General features: G+C 44.0%; 1 protein-coding gene across 1 annotated transcript in view; it reads right to left on the bottom strand.

The window, feature by feature from the left end:
* Positions 1–3,469: 3,469 nt before the first annotated feature.
* Positions 3,470–18,778, bottom strand: part of LOC306973775 (uncharacterized protein) — a gene marked incomplete at both ends in the record, with an annotated part of 61,377 nt that continues 46,068 nt past the window's right edge. The window contains 9 exons of the mRNA XM_079570768.1: positions 3,470–3,537; positions 3,627–3,830; positions 5,904–6,615; positions 10,157–10,607; positions 11,071–11,186; positions 11,290–11,516; positions 11,717–11,777; positions 12,831–13,043; positions 16,834–16,921. Of these exons, the coding sequence (XP_079426894.1) occupies positions 3,470–3,537; positions 3,627–3,830; positions 5,904–6,615; positions 10,157–10,607; positions 11,071–11,186; positions 11,290–11,516; positions 11,717–11,777; positions 12,831–13,043; positions 16,834–16,921 (2,140 nt within the window). The remainder of the gene's footprint in view (positions 3,538–3,626; positions 3,831–5,903; positions 6,616–10,156; positions 10,608–11,070; positions 11,187–11,289; positions 11,517–11,716; positions 11,778–12,830; positions 13,044–16,833; positions 16,922–18,778) is intronic.

Raw genomic sequence — 18,778 nt, 5'->3', positions numbered from 1 at the left:
AAAAAAAAGGCAAAAATCCATTAAAAAAAGACAAAAATCCATTAAAAAAAGACAAAAATCCATCAAGTCATCACCTTCAGTCAGCAGGTGGCGCCAGAGTAAAATAATGCGAGTTATGAGGTGGACTCCGGGATGAGACAATAATGGAAAGAGCTGAGACAGATTTACCCTGAAAAGCGAATCCACCGTGATAGTGCGCCCTCTGCTGGTAAAGACAGGTACACGACGGTGTTTAGCTTTTTTATGGATTTTTGTCACTATTTTTGATGGATTTTTGTCACTTTTTTCATGGATTTTTGTCTTTTTTTTGATGGATTTTTGTCACTTTTTTGATGGATTTTTGTCACTTTTTTTGATGGATTTTTGTCACTTTTTTGATGGATTTTTTTTTTTTTTTTGATGGATTTTTGTCACTTTTTTGATGGATTTTTGTCTTTTTTTTATGGATTTTTGTCTTTTTTTGATGGATTTTTGTCACTTTTGTGATGGATTTTTGTCTTTTTTTGATGGATTTTTGTCTTTTTTTTATGGATTTTTGTCTTTTTTTGATGGATTTTTGTCACTTTTATGATGGATTTTTGTCTTTTTTTGATGGATTTTTGTCTTTTTTTGATGGATTTTTGTCTTTTTTTTTGATGGATTTTTGTCTTTTTTTGATGGATTTTTGTCTTTTTTTGATGGATTTTTGTCTTTTTTTTTGATGGATTTTTGTCTTTTTTTGATGGATTTTTGTCTTTTTTTTGATGGATTGATGGATAGGGCGCACTCTCAAGGCGGATTCGCTTCACGGTATTTCTGTCTCGGCTCCGGATCTGCAGCTTCCCCCGACTCGGATGAGAAGCTCAAAAAAACAAACCCAAACACTGATTCCTAAACATGTATTTAATCATAAACGTGATTTATTCCGTTTCTCTGTGAAGGACTTTGTGTTTTTTTCTTCCATATTTACTGTGAATAAACATGGACTTTTTACAAATAAACAACAGAAACACAAACACATGTAAAGCATCCGTTTATTGCGGGACAGAAGTATTTTTCATATAAATCTTTGATCAGAAGAAACAAAATCAAACAAGTGAAAATAAAACCTTTAGCACAAGCCCCGCCCCCTTAGTTACTGTTGCAGAACCAGAAACAGAACAACGATAATGTGAGGAAGATCTGCTCATTTACAGCATCAGGTTCATCTGCAACGTTAAACCAAATATTAGTCATAGAAAATTAGCAAAAATTAGGGGGAAAGATTCAGTCTCTGCTTTAAACATCCATAATATAATCAACCTCTTAACCCCCGCCTGAGCTGAGCACGTGTTACACAGTCTGGCTTTACCCAAATCTAAAGCTTCTGGAAACACGAGGAAAAGGATCCGTTTCGATGAGTTGTGCAGGACTTAGCTTTCAAATGAGGCGTGACTCTGGCCTACGGGCTGTGAGCTCCAGTACAGAAGGGTTAGGTTTGGGTAAAAGTCTGTTAAGGCGTGGGTTAAGAGGTTAATAACAGTAGCTTCTGTCGCCCTCTGGTGGATTGTTACGCTCACTGATCCGTCTGGAGTTTGGTTTAACCTCTGACCTCCCGCCTGAACCGAGAGGAGCTTCTTCAATCATTTTTTTGTTGGGTTTTCAACTCATTTTTGTAACTTTTTGGTCAAATTTTTTGTCATTTTTTTGGTCAAATTTGATCATATTTTTGTAAAAATAACAATCATTTTTTGTCACATTTTTGTCATTTTTTTTCATTCTTTGTCAATTTCTTGTGACATTTTTGCCACTTTTTCATAAATTTTTCGTCACTTGTTTGTCACATTTTTGTAATTTTTTTGTAAAAAATTTTCAATTTCTTGTGACATTTTTGTGACATTTTTGCCACTTTTTCATGAAATTTTTGTCACTTTTTCATCAATGTTTTCTCACTTTTTTGTCACATTTTTGTCATGTTTTCGTCTCAGTTTTGTTGCTATTTTCACACCTCTTGTCCAGAAGCTTTTGGATTGGGGTAAAGCCAAACTGGAGGAAATGCTCTCGGTTCAGGTGGGAGTTAAGGGGTTAAAGGAACAGGCCACGGTTTTCCAGACTGAGACATGATCTTAGACGAGTTCATGTGAACCTGTCTGGTCGTCACGCGTGTAATCAGTCACGTCAACACAGACGGCGTTAGCATTTAGCCCCTCCTCCTCTATAGCGTTAGCATTTAGCCTCTCCTCCTCTATAGCGTTAGCATTTAGCCTCTCCTCCTCTATAGCGTTAGCATTTAGCCTCTCCTCCTCTATAGCGTTAGCATTTAGCCTCTCCTCCTCTATAGCGTTAGCATTTAGCCTCTCCTCCTCTATAGCGTTAGCATTTAGCCTCTCCTCCTCTATAGCGTTAGCATTTAGCCTCTCCTCCTCTATAGCGTTAGCATTTAGCCTCTCCTCCTCTATAGCGTTAGCATTTAGCCTCTCCTCCTCTATAGCGTTAGCATTTAGCCTCTCCTCCTCTATAGCGTTAGCATTTAGCCTCTCCTCCTCTATAGCGTTAGCATTTAGCCTCTCCTCCTCTATAGCGTTAGCATTTAGCCTCTCCTCCTCTATAGCGTTAGCATTTAGCCTCTCCTCCTCTATAGTGTTAGCATTTAGCCTCTCCTCCTCTATAGCGTTAGCATTTAGCCTCTCCTCCTCTATAGTGTTAGCATTTAGCCTCTCCTCCTCTATAGCGTTAGCATTTAGCCTCTCCTCCTCTATAGCATTTAGCCTCTCCTCCTCTATAGCATTAGCATTCAGCCTCTCCTCCTCTATAGCGTTAGCATTCAGCCTCTCCTCCTCTATAGCGTTAGCATTTAGCCTCTCCTCCTCTATAGCATTTAGCCTCTCCTCCTCTATAGCATTAGCATTCAGCCTCTCCTCCTCTATAGCGTTAGCATTTAGCCTCTCCTCCTCTATAGCATTCAGCCTCTCCTCCTCTATAGCGTTAGCATTCAGCCTCTCCTCCTCTATAGCGTTAGCATTTAGCCTCTCCTCCTCTATAGCATTCAGCCTCTCCTCCTCTATAGCGTTAGCATTCAGCCTCTCCTCCTCTATAGCGTTAGCATTTAGCCTCTCCTCCTCTATAGCATTTAGCCTCTCCTCCTCTATAATCCCTTTACTGTAAAATGGTGGCCTGTTCCTTTAAGGCCACATGTTTCATTTCTTACAGATCCAGACTAGTTAGAGACTAGTTAGAGACTAGTTAGAGACTCCAGTTAGAGACTAGTTAGAGACTAGTTAGAGACTAGTTAGAGACTCCAGTTGAAGCCGTTGTGTCGTGAATAATATTTGTTCCTTTGGTCTTTAAATATCGGATTTAATACTTTTTGCTGCAATACCGTAAGTATCGATACTTAATCAAGTATTGCAGTACTTTCAATACTTGTTTGGAGCTTTTCTATCGTCCTTTGTTTCACCAACACTTTGTTCTTTTGCGTTGATGCACTTTTCAATCTTAGGGTCAGTCAGTGTCAGTCACTAGCCCCGCCCCCCTCGGCCTCAGGATCCGCCTCTTCCTCGGCTCCGCCCCCGGCCCGGCCTGTAACAGAAACACAGGGGTCACCGTCTCCCTCCTCTCCTCCTCCTCTCCCCCCTCCCCTCCAGTGTGTGGAAGGGCATCTGCCTCACCTAAGCTGGGGAGGGACAGGGCTCTCTCTCGCTCCTCACTCCGCTCCGTCTCCGCTCTCTGATGCTTCTTCAGGGACGACCAGGCTCGAGCGCCGCCGCCGTCTCCCGGGGCGACGGGGGACTCGAAGGCGCCGGGGGACGGGGGCGTGTCTCTGTCCGGCTGCGACGGCGCCCTCTTCAGGCGGGGGGCGGGAAGTGGAGCCTCTGGAACAGAAACACAGTCAGAGTCTCATTAGTAATCTGTAAAAACTCTGATGGCGGCCATTTTGAGTCATCTGTATAAACTCTGACGGCGGCCATTTTGAGTAATCTGTAAAAACTCTGATGGCGGCCATTTTGAGTCATCTGTATAAACTCTGACGGCGGCCATTTTGAGTCATCTGTATAAACTCTGACGGCGGCCATTTTGAGTAATCTGTAAAAACTCTGATGGCGGCCATTTTGAGTAATCTGTAAAAACTCTGACGGCGGCCATTTTGAGTAATCTGTAAAAACTCTGACGGCGGCCATTTTGAGTAATCTGTAAAAACTCTGATGGCGGCCATTTTGAGTAATCTGTAAAAACTCTGACGGCGGCCATTTTGAGTAATCTGTATAAACTGATGGCGGCCATTTTGAGTAATCCGTAAAAACTCTGATGGCGGCCATTTTGAGTAATCTGTATAAACTCTGACGGCGGCCATTTTGAGTAATCTGTAAACACTCTGATGGCGGCCATTTTGAGTAATCTGTATAAACTCTGATGGCGGCCATTTTGAGTAATCTGTATAAACTGATGGCGGCCATTTTGAGTAATCCGTAAAAACTCTGATGGCGGCCATTTTGAGTAATCTGTATAAACTCTGACGGCGGCCATTTTGAGTAATCTGTAAAAACTCTGATGGCGGCCATTTTAGGGATAGGTTTGCCTGAGTCCTCCTAGGAACGCCCCCACCTCCTGGAGACGCCTCCGAGCCGAGTGACCAACCACAAAAAGCATAATAATACCCCCCCTTTAAGAGTAAAGTTACTGTGTGTAGAAAAGGCCCTTTAACCTCTTAACCCCCGCCTGAACGGATCCCATTTCATCCAGTTTGGCTTTACCCCAATCAAAAAGCTTCTTGGGGAAAAAAAGCACCAAAACAGCCACAAAAATGAGAAGAAAGCAAGGATGGAAACGCAAAAATGTGACAAAAATTTGACAAAAAATTGACAAAAATTCAACAAAAATTCAACAAAAATTCAACAAAAATGTGACAAAAATTCAACAAAAAAGTGACAAAAAAATGACAAAAATGTGACAAAAATGTGACAAAAAAGTGACAAAAATTCAATAAAAAAGTGACAAAAAAATAACAAAAATGTGACAAAAATGTGACAAAAATTCAACAAAAAAATGACAAAAATGTGACAAAAATGTGACAAAAATTCAACAAAAAAATGACAAAAATTCAACAAAAATGTGACAAAAATGTGACAAAAATTCAACAAAAAAATGACAAAAATGTGACAAAAATGTGACAAAAATTCAACAAAAAAATGACAAAAATTCAACAAAAATGTGACAAAAATGTGACAAAAATTCAACAAAAATGTGACAAAAATTCAACAAAAATTCAACAAAAATGTGACAAAAATTCAACAAAAATGTGACAAAAAAATGACAAAAATTCAACAAAAATTCAACAAAAATGTGACAAAAATGTGACAAAAATTCAACAAAAATGTGACAAAAATACAACAAAAAAATGACAAAAATTCAACAAAAAAGTGATCAGTTTTGTGGGTCTTAGCTTTCAAATGAGGTGTTACACAGGCCTATATAATGGCCAAAGAGGACAGGATACATTTGGTTTAGGCGGGTGGTCAGAGGTTAAGGGGCGGAGCTTAGCCCACCGGTGCAGCAGAGTGAGCTGAGACGAGGAGACTCAGAGTTTGTTCTTATATGTTTAAGTTGTATTTGTTTGTCAGTCAGCCAGATGGTGTTTGTGTGAGCATGTTATAAAGGAAGTGTTGAGTCTAATGATCGAGTTTATGTCGTGAAATGTATGTTTGTGTAGAGGCAAACATCTGATTATTTTCTGTTCTCGACCAAACTCACTGTCATCCAAGTGTGGAGGACGAACTGAAGTCAGTTTCCATTAAAGCACCTCCAACAAATCCATCCAAGACCCTTTTCAGTTCTGACCGGACTCACCTCAGTGAACCAGATCCAAACAGTTTCTGTGGACGATCGTGTGAGTGAGAGGCTTCACTGAGCCTTCAGAGGGACACGAGAAGAAGAACATTCAAACTCACCCTGTGGACTGACACTGGAGCTGGTGGGGCTGGTGTCGGGGCTCTGGGATCCTCCGGAGGTTGAGGTCCTGGTGTTGGAGGTGGGGCCGGGGAAGGTGGGACTGATGTTTGGGCTTGTGGAGGTGTTGGAGATGCTGCAGGTGGGGCTGATGGGGCTGATGGGGCTGATGGGGCTGATGGAGCTGATGTCGGTGCCCTGGGATCCTCCGGAGGTGGAGGTCCTGATGTTTGGGCTGGTGGAGGTGTCCGAGGTGGGGCTGTTGGAGCTGATGTCGGGGCCCTGGGATGCTCCGGAGGTTGAGGTCCTGGTGTTTGGGCTGGTGGAGGTGTCCGAGGTGGGGCTGTTGGAGCTGATGGGGCTGATGTCGGTGCCCTGGGATCCTCCGGAGGTGGAGGTCCTGATGTTTGGGCTGGTGGAGGTGTCCGAGGTGGGGCTGTTGGAGCTGATGTCGGGGCTCTGGGATGCTCCGGAGGTGGAGGTCCTGGTCCTGGATCTTGGAGCTGGTTCAGGTCTGGGTTCTGCAGGTTCCTCAGGTTCCTCTGGAGGCTCAGGTCTCACTGGAGGAACATGAAGAACATGACTGAGCTTCATGTGAGTCCTAAAGGGGGCGCTGTCACACACGTCTATGGTCCTTTGTTTGAACATCAGACTCCGCACTTTACCTTCTGTCGCCTCTTCATCCGAGTCCGTGACTTTAGGCTCCGCCTCCGACTGAAACAAACACATTTCAGAGTTACCGAGTTACAGACCCGAGGCTCTGAGGGAAGACCTCCCTAACTCTAACCTGTCCCACCACCAGAGACTCTGAGGGAAGACCTCCCTAACTCTAACCTGTCCCACCACCAGAGGCTCTGAGGGAAGACCTCCCTAACTAACCTGTCCCACCACCAGAGACTCTGAGGGAAGACCTCCCTAACTCTAACCTGTCCCACCACCAGAGGCTCTGAGGGAAGACCTCCCTAACTAACCTGTCCCACCACCAGAGACTCTGAGGGAAGACCTCCCTAACTCTAACCTGTCCCACCACCAGAGGCTCTGAGGGAAGACCTCCCTAACTCTAACCTGTCCCACCACCAGAGGCTCTGCGGGAAGACCTCCCTAACTCTAACCTGTCCCACCACCAGAGGCTCTGAGGGAAGACCTCCCTAACTAACCTGTCCCACCACCAGAGGCTCTGAGGGAAGACCTCCCTAACTCTAACCTGTCCCACCACCAGGGGCTCTGAGGGAAGACCTCCCTAACTAACCTGTCCCACCACCAGAGACTCTGAGGGAAGACCTCCCTAACTCTAACCTGTCCCACCACCAGAGGCTCTGAGGGAAGACCTCCCTAACTCTAACCTGTCCCACCACCAGAGACTCTGAGGGAAGACCTCCCTAACTCTAACCTGTCCCACCACCAGAGGCTCTGAGGGAAGACCTCCCTAACTAACCTGTCCCACCACCAGAGGCTCTGAGGGAAGACCTCCCTAACTCTAACCTGTCCCACCACCAGAGGCTCTGAGGGAAGACCTCCCTAACTAACCCGTCCCACCACCAGAGGCTCTGCGGGAAGACCTCCCTAACTCTAACCTGTCCCACCACCAGAGGCTCTGAGGGAAGACCTCCCTAACTCTAACCTGTCCCACCACCAGAGGCTCTGAGGGAAGACCTCCCTAACTCTAACCTGTCCCACCACCAGAGGCTCTGAGGGAAGACCTCCCTAACTCTAACCTGTCCCACCACCAGAGGCTCTGAGGGAAGACCTCCCTAACTAACCTGTCCCACCACCAGAGGCTCTGAGGGAAGACCTCCCTAACTCTAACCTGTCCCACCACCAGAGGCTCTGAGGGAAGACCTCCCTAACTCTAACCTGTCCCACCACCAGAGGCTCTGAGGGAAGACCTCCCTAACTAACCTGTCCCACCACCAGAGACTCTGAGGGAAGACCTCCCTAACTCTAACCTGTCCCACCACCAGAGGCTCTGAGGGAAGACCTCCCTAACTAACCTGTCCCACCACCAGAGACTCTGAGGGAAGACCTCCCTAACTCTAACCTGTCCCACCACCAGAGGCTCTGAGGGAAGACCTCCCTAACTCTAACCTGTCCCACCACCAGGGGCTCTGAGGGAAGACCTCCCTAACTAACCTGTCCCACCACCAGAGACTCTGAGGGAAGACCTCCCTAACTCTAACCTGTCCCACCACCAGAGGCTCTGAGGGAAGACCTCCCTAACTCTAACCTGTCCCACCACCAGAGGCTCTGAGGGAAGACCTCCCTAACTCTAACCTGTCCCACCACCAGAGACTCTGAGGGAAGACCTCCCTAACTCTAACCTGTCCCACCACCAGAGGCTCTGAGGGAAGACCTCCCTAACTCTAACCTGTCCCACCACCAGAGGCTCTGAGGGAAGACCTCCCTAACTAACCTGTCCCACCACCAGAGACTCTGAGGGAAGACCTCCCTAACTCTAACCTGTCCCACCACCAGAGGCTCTGAGGGAAGACCTCCCTAACTCTAACCTGTCCCACCACCAGGGGCTCTGAGGGAAGACCTCCCTAACTAACCTGTCCCACCACCAGAGACTCTGAGGGAAGACCTCCCTAACTCTAACCTGTCCCACCACCAGAGGCTCTGAGGGAAGACCTCCCTAACTCTAACCTGTCCCACCACCAGAGGCTCTGAGGGAAGACCTCCCTAACTCTAACCTGTCCCACCACCAGAGACTCTGAGGGAAGACCTCCCTAACTCTAACCTGTCCCACCACCAGAGGCTCTGAGGGAAGACCTCCCTAACTCTAACCTGTCCCACCACCAGAGGCTCTGAGGGAAGACCTCCCTAACTAACCTGTCCCACCACCAGAGGCTCTGAGGGAAGACCTCCCTAACTCTAACATGTCCCACCACCTGAGGCTCTGAGGGAAGACCTCCCTAACTCTAACCTGTCCCACCACCAGAGACTCTGAGGGAAGACCTCCCTAACTCTAACCTGTCCCACCACCAGAGGCTCTGAGGGAAGACCTCCCTAACTCTAACCTGTCCCACCACCAGAGGCTCTGAGGGAAGACCTCCCTAACTCTAACCTGTCCCACCACCAGAGGCTCTGAGGGAAGACCTCCCTAACTAACCTGTCCCACCACCAGAGGCTCTGAGGGAAGACCTCCCTAACTAACCTGTCCCACCACCAGAGACTCTGAGGGAAGACCTCCCTAACTAACCTGTCCCACCACCAGGGGCTCTGAGGGAAGACCTCCCTAACTCTAACCTGTCCCACCACCAGAGGCTCTGAGGGAAGACCTCCCTAAAAATCAACAAAAAATCAATAAAAATGTGAAAAAAATTCGCCAAAAATGTGACAAAGATTCAACAAAAAAATGACAAAATTTCAACAAAAATTCAACAAAAAAGTGACAAAAATTCAACTAAAATTAAATAAAGTGACAAAAAATCAACAAAAAATTAAAACAAACGTGACAAAAAATCAACAAAAATTCAATAAAAATGTGACAAAAAAAAGGAAAAAACAAAAAACAAAACAAAAAAAAGACAAAATTTTAAAAAAAAAATCAATAAAAAATCAATAAAAATGTGACAAAAATAAAATAAAATAAAAAAAGACAAAATTTAAAATAATTCAATACAAAATCAATAAAAAAGTGACAAAAAATCAATAAAAAGTGACAAAAAATCAACAAAATTTCAACAAAAATTTGACAAAAAATGAAAAAAATGAAAAAAAATGAAAAAAATTCAACCAAAAAGTGACAAAAAATCAACAAAAATTCAATAAAAATGTGACAAAAAATCTACAAAAAATCAACAAAAATTCAATAAAAATGGGAGAAAAATTTGACAAAAAAATGACAAAAATTTGACAAAAATTCAATAAAAATTTGACAAAAATTTGACAAAAATTCAACCAAAAAGTGACATAAAATCAACAAAAAATCAATAAAAATTAAATAAAAATTCGACAAAAAAATCAATAAAAATGTGACCAAAATTTGACAAAAAAATGAAAAAAATGAAAAAAAATGAAAAAAATTCAACCAAAAAGTGACAAAAAATCAACAAAAAATCAATAAAAATTAAATAAACATTCAACAAAAAAATGACAAAAATTTGAAAAAAAATCAACAAAAAAATGAATACAATTTGAAAAAATGACAAAAATTCAACCAAAAAGTGATCAGTTTTGTGGGTCTTAGCTCTAACCTGTCCCACCACCAGGGGGCGGCGTTTGTCTGATGTGAAACATGTGGAAGTGTCTGTACCTTCTGCGCCGCCAGCTTCGCCTTCATCTCCGCCATCAGCCCCGCCCCCATCAGCCCCGCCCCCAGCATGGGCACGCCCCTGAGCCGCGGCGGGAGGGCATGCGGCTCTGACTCCGCCTCCTCTGACTCCGCCTCCTCCTGCAGGGCGTCGTGCGGTGGAGGCGGCGGGGGCAGCTCCTCCGCCGGGGCCGCAGGGGGCGCTGTGGCACAGTGGTTAGCCCCGTTCACAGCAGCAGAAGAAGAAGAAGAGGCTGGAGGAGTAATGGCCGCCGCGCCGTGGGACTTCTCCGAACGCGACGTGCGAGATTTGATGTAGTTGAAGAAACCGCTGCGTCTGGACTCACGCTTCTTCTCCCCGTCAGCGGACGCCGCCCTCGCCGCGGGAGCCACGGGCGCTACGGGAGCCACGGGACCCAGAGGAGCCACGGGACCCAGAGGAGCGACGGGACGCCTGAGGACAAACATTAAAGCCACACGCCTGAGGAGATGTCGTTGGTCAGAGCCTATAAAGTGTCTGTAGGTGATGATGCTAAAGAGTGGAATGAAAGGTCTTAATGTGCCGTGTTTTCAAAATAAAAGCCTTAAATTTGTGATGTTTTCAAAATAAAAGCCTTAAATTTGTGATGTTTTCAAAATAAAAGTCTTAAATTTGTGATGTTTTCAAAATAAAAGTCTTAAATTTGTGATGTTTTCAAAATAAAAGTCTTAAATTTGTGGTGTTTTCAAAATAAAAGTCTTAAATTTGGGATGTTTTCAAAATAAAAGTCTTAAATTTGTGATGTTTTCAAAATAAAAGCCTTAAATTTGTGATGTTTTCAAAATAAAAGCAATAAAAAATTATTGTTTTCAAAATAAAAGCCGTAAATTTGTGGCGTTTTCAGAATAAAATCCTCCAGGTTTAAAAATCGTCTCACCTGAAGCTGAGTCTGGAAACGGCTTTGGAGAAAAACTCCTCGATTCCTTCGTCCACTTTCCCCATGAAGCTGCTGAGCTCCGGCCCCGCGGCGGCAGCAGGGGGCGCTGTGGAGCGCTGCAGAGAGAGACAGTCAGGTCACATGACGCACAGGTCACATGACGCACAGGTCACATGACACTGAGGTCACGTGACGCACAGGTCACATGCTCAGACTGACCTTGGGCCTCGTGGGCCGGCTCCGCTTCTTGGGTCTTGGTCTGGACTTGGTCTGATGAGGCAGAGTCTGAACCTGCAGGGGCGGCAGCTCAGGGGGCGGGGCTTCGGCAGGTGGAGGGGGCGGGGCTTCAGCAGAGAGGGGGGGCGGGGCTTCAGGAGACAGAGGGGGCGTGTCTTCCACATGGATAGGAACCTCCTCCAGAGCTTTGTCCAAATCAAACTCCATCTCTGCAGAAGGGGAGTGGTCAGAACAGGCCACGCCCACACTGGGGAGTGGTCAGAACAGGCCACGCCCACACTGGGGAGTGGTCAGAACAGGCCACGCCCACACTGGGGAGTGGTCAGAACAGGCCACGCCCACACCGGAGCGTCACTGTGTCCCAAATAAATAAACTAAAACTGAACTAAAGGAGATAAACGAGTTTTACCGAAGGCGACGGAGACGGGACGAAGCATCCGCACCAGGATACTCTTCCTCTTGGAGCGAGTCTGCGGAGACACAGCGTGACCACCAGGGGGAGCCACCAGGGGGAGCCACCAGGGGGAGCCACCAGGGGGAGACACCAGAGGGAGCCACCAGAGGGAGACACCAGGGGGAGACACAGCGTGACCACCAGGGGGAGCCACCAGGGGGAGCCACCAGGGGGAGCCACCAGGGGGAGACACCAGAGGGAGCCACCAGGGGGAGCCACAAGGGGGAGACACCAGGGGAGCCACCAGGGGGAGCCACCAGGGGGAGCCACCAGGGGGAGACACCAGGGGAGCCACCAGGGGGAGACACCGGGGGGAGCCACCGGGGGGAGCCACCAGGGGGAGACACCGGGGGGAGACACCGGGGGGAGACACCGGGGGGAGACACCGGGGGGAGCCACCGGGGGGAGACACCGGGGGGAGACACCGGGGGGAGACACCGGGGGGAGCCACCGGGGGGAGACACCGGGGGGAGACACCAGGGGGAGCCACCAGGGGGAGACACCGGGGGGAGACACCGGGGGGAGCCACCAGGGGGAGCCACCAGGGGGAGCCACCAGGGGGAGCCACCAGGGGGAGCCACCAGGGGGAGCCACCAGGGGGAGACACCAGGGGGAGACACCAGGGGGAGACACCAGGGGGAGACACCAGGGGGAGACACCAGGGGGAGCCACCGGGGGGAGACACCGGGGGGAGACACCGGGGGGAGCCACCAGGGGGAGCCACCAGGGGGAGCCACCAGGGGGAGCCACCAGGGGGAGCCACCAGGGGGAGCCACCAGGGGGAGACACCAGGGGGAGCCACCAGGAGGAGCCACCAGGGGGAGCCACCAGGGGGAGCCACCAGGGGGAGCCACCAGGGGGAGCCACCAGGAGGAGCCACCAGGGGGAGCCACCAGGGGGAGCCACCAGGGGGAGCACAACCATGGATACACAGGTCAATAACATGGACATAGAATAAACGAAAGGAAAGATGTATAAAAAACGACACAAAAATGAAAACAAGAAGAAGAAGAAGAGAAAGGCGGAGCAGTTCCCGCTCTCCGCCTCCAGAGGGAGCTGTGGGACGTACCAGGCCGGAGTGCGCGCTGACGGCGGGCGCCACAGACTCCTCCCCCTCCTGTGCGGATGGTTCCCGCGGCAACGGCGTTTCCCGCGGCGACGGCGTTTCCCGCGGTGACGGCGTTTCCCGCGGCGGCTCCGTTGTCCTTATCAGCGTCTCATCGATCACCTGCGTCTCCGAGTCGAGCTCCAGGGGGCGCCCTTTACGACTCACGTGCTCCGACTGATGTTAAAGGTAAATAATGATGATATTAAAGGTAAATAATGATGATATTAAAGGTAAATAATGATATTAAAGGTAAATAATGAGGATATTAAAGGTAAATAATGATGATATTAAAGGTAAATAATGATATTAACCCTCGTGTCGCCTTCGCGGGTCTTTTAGACCCGCTGTCATGTTCCGGGCATTTGGATGTAAGGTGACACAAGGGGGCGCCTTCCAACCTTCTCAGTGGAAATGTGAGTTGACTTTCTTCAGAGAGACTTTAGGTCAGACATGAGTGACAGTAACATGACTCTAAACACAGTGAGCTCTTTGTTTGCAGTAAAAAGGCTGAGGCCTCATTGCTCTTCAGTCACAGACTGAGAAGTGAAGAAGGAAGTCATGGAGCTTCTGCTTTAGACAGAACTTCAGACTTCTGCTGCCTGTAGGGGTCATATTATATCATATCAAATGTTGTAATCTGTAAAGCACTTTTGATACCTTAGCAAACTCAAATCTGTAGTAAAAACATAATATATGGAAATAATTATTACAATTACAAAAAGAAAATATAATAATAAAGAAAACATATTTGAAAATCATGTATCTAATCAAAAAAATTGTTTTATTTACTCTCATTCTAAAAAAAAAAAATACAAAAAAAAACCCCAAACAAACCCTAACCATTTGTATCTGCTGTAAAGTCATGTTTGTCCCGGTTCCTCTGAGTCGTGGTGGGTCATGGTGGACCATGACAGATGTGGACAGAACTGTGGTAGATCTACTTTTACTTTGGAGAAAATAGTTACTATAGTAACTGTTGAAGAAATGAACCTCATGAGCTTCTTCTGTAACATCTGTCCACATCAGTCCTGCTGCACCACGACTCAGAGGAACTGGGACAAACATGACTTTACAGCAGATACAAAAGGTTAGGGTTTGTTTGGGTTTTCTTTTTTAGAATGAGAGTAAATTTAAAAAAAAAACTATTTGATTAGATACAGCATTTTTGTAATTGTAGTAATTTTCCATATATTATGTTTTTACTACAGATTTGAGTTTCAGAATATGATCAATCAATCAAACTTTATTTATAAAGCACTTTTCACATGGAAAGATATCACAAAGTGCTTTACAGATTGCAACATTTGATATGATATGACTCTTACCTGCAGCAGAAGTCTGAAGTTCTGTCTAAAGCAGAAGCTCCATGACTTCCTTCTTCACTTCTCAGTCTGTGACTGAAGAGCAATGAGGCCTCAGCGTTTTTACTGCAAACAAAGAGCTCACTGTATTTAGCCTCATGTTTCTGTCACTCATGTCTGACCTAAAGTCTCACTCTGAAGAAAGTCAACTCACATTTACACTGAGAAGGTTGGAAGGGCGCCCCCTTGTGTCACCTTGCATCCAAATGCCCGGAACATGACAGCGGGTCAAAAAGACCCACGAAGGCGACACGAGGGTTAAAGGTAAATAATGATGATGTTAAAGGTAAATAATGACGATATTAAAGGTAAATAATGATGATATTAAAGGTAAATAATGATGATTTTAAAGGTAAATAATGATGATTTTAAAGGTAAATAATGATGATATTAAAGGTAAATAATGATGATTTTAAAGGTAAATAATGATGATTTTAAAGGTAAATAATGATGATTTTAAAGGTAAATAATGATGATATTAAAGGTAAATAATGATGATATTAAAGGTAAATAATGATGTTAAAGGTAAATAATAATGATGTTAAAGGTAAATCATGATATTAAAGGTAAATCATGATATTAAAGGTAAATAATGATGATATTAAAGGTAAATCATGATATTAAAGGTAAATCATGATGTTAAAGGTAAATAATGATGATTTTAAAGGTAAATAATGATGATTTTAAAGGTAAATAATGATGATATTAAAGGTAAATAATGATGATGTTAAAGGTAAATAATGATGATATTAAAGGTAAATAATGATGATATTAAAGGTAAATAATGATGATTTTAAAGGTAAATAATGATGATATTAAAGGTAAATCATGATATTAAAGGTAAATCATGATGTTAAAGGTAAATAATGATGATATTAAAGGTAAATCATGATATTAAAGGTAAATCATGATGATATTAAAGGTAAATAATGATGATGTTAAAGGTAAATAATGATGATGTTAAAGGTAAATAATGATATTAAAGGTAAATAATGATGATATTAAAGGTAAATCATGATATTAAAGGTAAATCATGATATTAAAGGTAAATCATGATGATATTAAAGGTAAATAATGATGATATTAAAGGTAAATCATGATATTAAAGGTAAATCATGATGTTAAAGGTAAATAATGATGATATTAAAGGTAAATCATGATATTAAAAGGTAAATCATGATGTTAAAGGTAAATAATGATGATATTAAAGGTAAATAATGATGATGTTAAAGGTAAATAATGATGATTTTAAAGGTAAATAATGATATTAAAGGTAAATAATGATGATATTAAAGGTAAATCATGATATTAAAGGTAAATCATGATGATATTAAAGGTAAATAATGATGATATTAAAGGTAAATCATGATATTAAAGGTAAATAATGATGATATTAAAGGTAAATAATGATGATATTAAAGGTAAATCATGATATTAAAGGTAAATCATGATGTTAAAGGTAAATAATGATGATGTTAAAGGTAAATAATGATATTAAAGGTAAATAATGATGATGTTAAAGGTAAATAATGATGTTAAAGGTAAATAATGATGATATTAAAGGTAAATAATGATGTTAAAGGTAAATAATGATGATGTTAAAGGTAAATAATGATGATGTTAAAGGTAAATAATGATGATATTAAATCAATCAATCAATCAATCAAAGTTTACTTATATAGCACCTTACAACAACACAAGGAAGACCAAAGTGCTTCACAGACAGATAAAACAATATTAAAAAATCAATCAATCAAATAAGTGCAATCTAAGTCTTAAAAGCTAGTTTGAAGAGATGTGTCTTCAATCTAGACTTAAAGAGGGACAGCTCAGTGAGAACACGCAGACTGAGGGGCGGCTGTTCCACAGTTTTGGCGCTACAACCCTGAAAGAACGATCCCCCCACTGTTTGTACCGGGACCTGGGCACGTCCAGAACCATTTGATCGGCAGACCGGAGAGTTCTGCTGGGACGATGTACGGTCACCAACTCAGTCAGATATAACGGAGCGAGACCGTGGAGGGCTTTAAAAACAAACATTAAAATTTTGAAATCAATCCGAAAACGGAGCGGGAGCCAGTGCAGGAGGCGAGGACGGGAGTGATGTGGCTGTGTCTGGATGAACCGGTGAGAAGACGGGCTGCTGCATTCTGCACTAACTGTAGCCGGTGGAGTGACGAGTGTGGAAGGCCAGAGTAGAGAGTGTTGCAATAGTCCAACCGAGAACTGATGAACGCGTGCGTTGCCTTCTCCAGGTCTTGGCGCGAGAGAAAGGTAAATAATAATGATATTAAAGCTAAATAATGATATTAAAGGTAAATAATGATGATATTAAAGGTAAATCATGATATTAAAGGTAAATCATGATATTAAAGGTAAATCATGATGTTAAAGGTAAATAATGATGATGTTAAAGGTAAATAATGATATTAAAGGTAAATAATGATGTTAAAGGTAAATAATAATGATGTTAAAGGTAAATCATGATATTAAAGGTAAATCATGATATTAAAGGTAAATCATGATGATATTAAAGGTAAATAATGATGATATTAAAGGTAAATAAAAATGATATTAAAGCTAAATAATGATATTAAAGTTACCAGAGTGAGCTGAGACTGAGACAGAGACTCCAGAACCTCGTCCACAATCCGGTCAGAGAGAAACGAGGCCAGACTCAGCTTCACCTCACTGTGAAACACAGGCCGGTCAGGAGGGGGCGCCACATACACCCATACACATACAGGTCAGGAGGGGGCGCCACATACACCCATACACATACAGGTCAGGAGGGGGCGCCACATACACCCATACACATACAGGTCAGGAGGGGGCGCCACATAAACACAGGTCAGAGAGAAACAAGGCCAAACATTCTTGTTGAGGATGTTCTGACCTGATATTGAGGATGTTCTGACCTGATATTGAGGATGTTCTGACCTGATATTGTGGATGTTCTGACCTGATATTGAGGATGTTCTGACCTGATATTGAGGATGTTCTGACCTGATCTTGAGGATGTTCTGACCTGATATTGAGGATGTTCTGACCTGATATTGAGGATGTTCTGACCTGATATTGTGGATGTTCTGACCTGATATTGTTGTGGATGTTCTGACCTGATCTTGAGGATGTTCTGACCTGATATTGAGGATGTTCTGACCTGATCTTGTTGAGGATGTTCTGACCTGATATTGAGGATGTTCTGACCTGATATTGAGGATGTTCTGACCTGATATTGTGGATGTTCTGACCTGATATTGAGGATGTTCTGACCTGATATTGAGGATGTTCTGACCTGATATTGTGGATGTTCTGACCTGATATTGAGGATGTTCTGACCTGATATTGAGGATGTTCTGACCTGATATTGAGGATGTTCTGACCTGATATTGTGGATGTTCTGACCTGATATTGAGGATGTTCTGACCTGATATTGAGGATGTTCTGACCTGATATTGAGGATGTTCTGACCTGATCCTGTTGAGGATGTTCTGACCTGATATTGTGGATGTTCTGACCTGATATTGAGGATGTTCTGACCTGATCCTGTTGTGGATGTTCTGACCTGATATTGAGGATGTTCTGACCTGATATTGAGGATGTTCTGACCTGATATTGTGGATGTTCTGACCTGATATTGTGGATGTTCTGACCTGATATTGAGGATGTTCTGACCTGATATTGTGGATGTTCTGACCTGATATTGAGGATGTTCTGACCTGATATTGAGGATGTTCTGACCTGATATTGTGGATGTTCTGACCTGATCTTGAGGATGTTCTGACCTGATATTGAGGATGTTCTGACCTGATATTGAGGATGTTCTGACCTGATATTGAGGATGTTCTGACCTGATCTTGTTGTGGATGTTCTGACCTGATGTTGTGGATGTTCTGACCTGACATTGAGGATGTTCTGACCTGATATTGAGGATGTTCTGACCTGATATTGAGGATGTTCTGACCTGATATTGAGGATGTTCTGACCTGATATTGAGGATGTTCTGACCTGATATTGTGGATGTTCTGACCTGATATTGTTGTGGATGTTCTGACCTGATATTGTGGATGTTCTGACCTGATATTGTGGATGTTCTGACCTGATATTGAGGATGTTCTGACCTGATATTGAGGATGTTCTGACCTGATATTGAGGATGTTCTGACCTGATATTGAGGATGTTCTGACCTTATATTGTGGATGTTCTGACCTGATAGTGAGGATGTTCTGACCTGATATTGAGGATGTTCTGACCTGATATTGTGGATGTTCTGACCTGATATTGAGGATGTTCTAACCTGATATTGTGGATGTTCTGACCTGATATTGAGGATGTTCTGACCTGATATTGTGGATGTTCTGACCTGATATTGAGGATGTTCTGACCTGATATTGTGGATGTTCTGACCTGATATTGTGGATGTTCTGACCTGATATTGTGGATATTCTGACCTGATATTGAGGATGTTCTGACCTGATATTGTGGATGTTCTGACCTGATATTGTGGATGTTCTGACCTGATATTGAGGATGTTCTGACCTGATA

The sequence above is a fragment of the Gobius niger genome (genome assembly GCF_951799975.1).
Source record: "Gobius niger genome assembly, chromosome: 14".
In the NCBI taxonomy this organism is placed as follows: Eukaryota; Metazoa; Chordata; class Actinopteri; order Gobiiformes; family Gobiidae; genus Gobius; species Gobius niger.
This window is presented reverse-complemented; position numbering and strand designations above follow the sequence as displayed.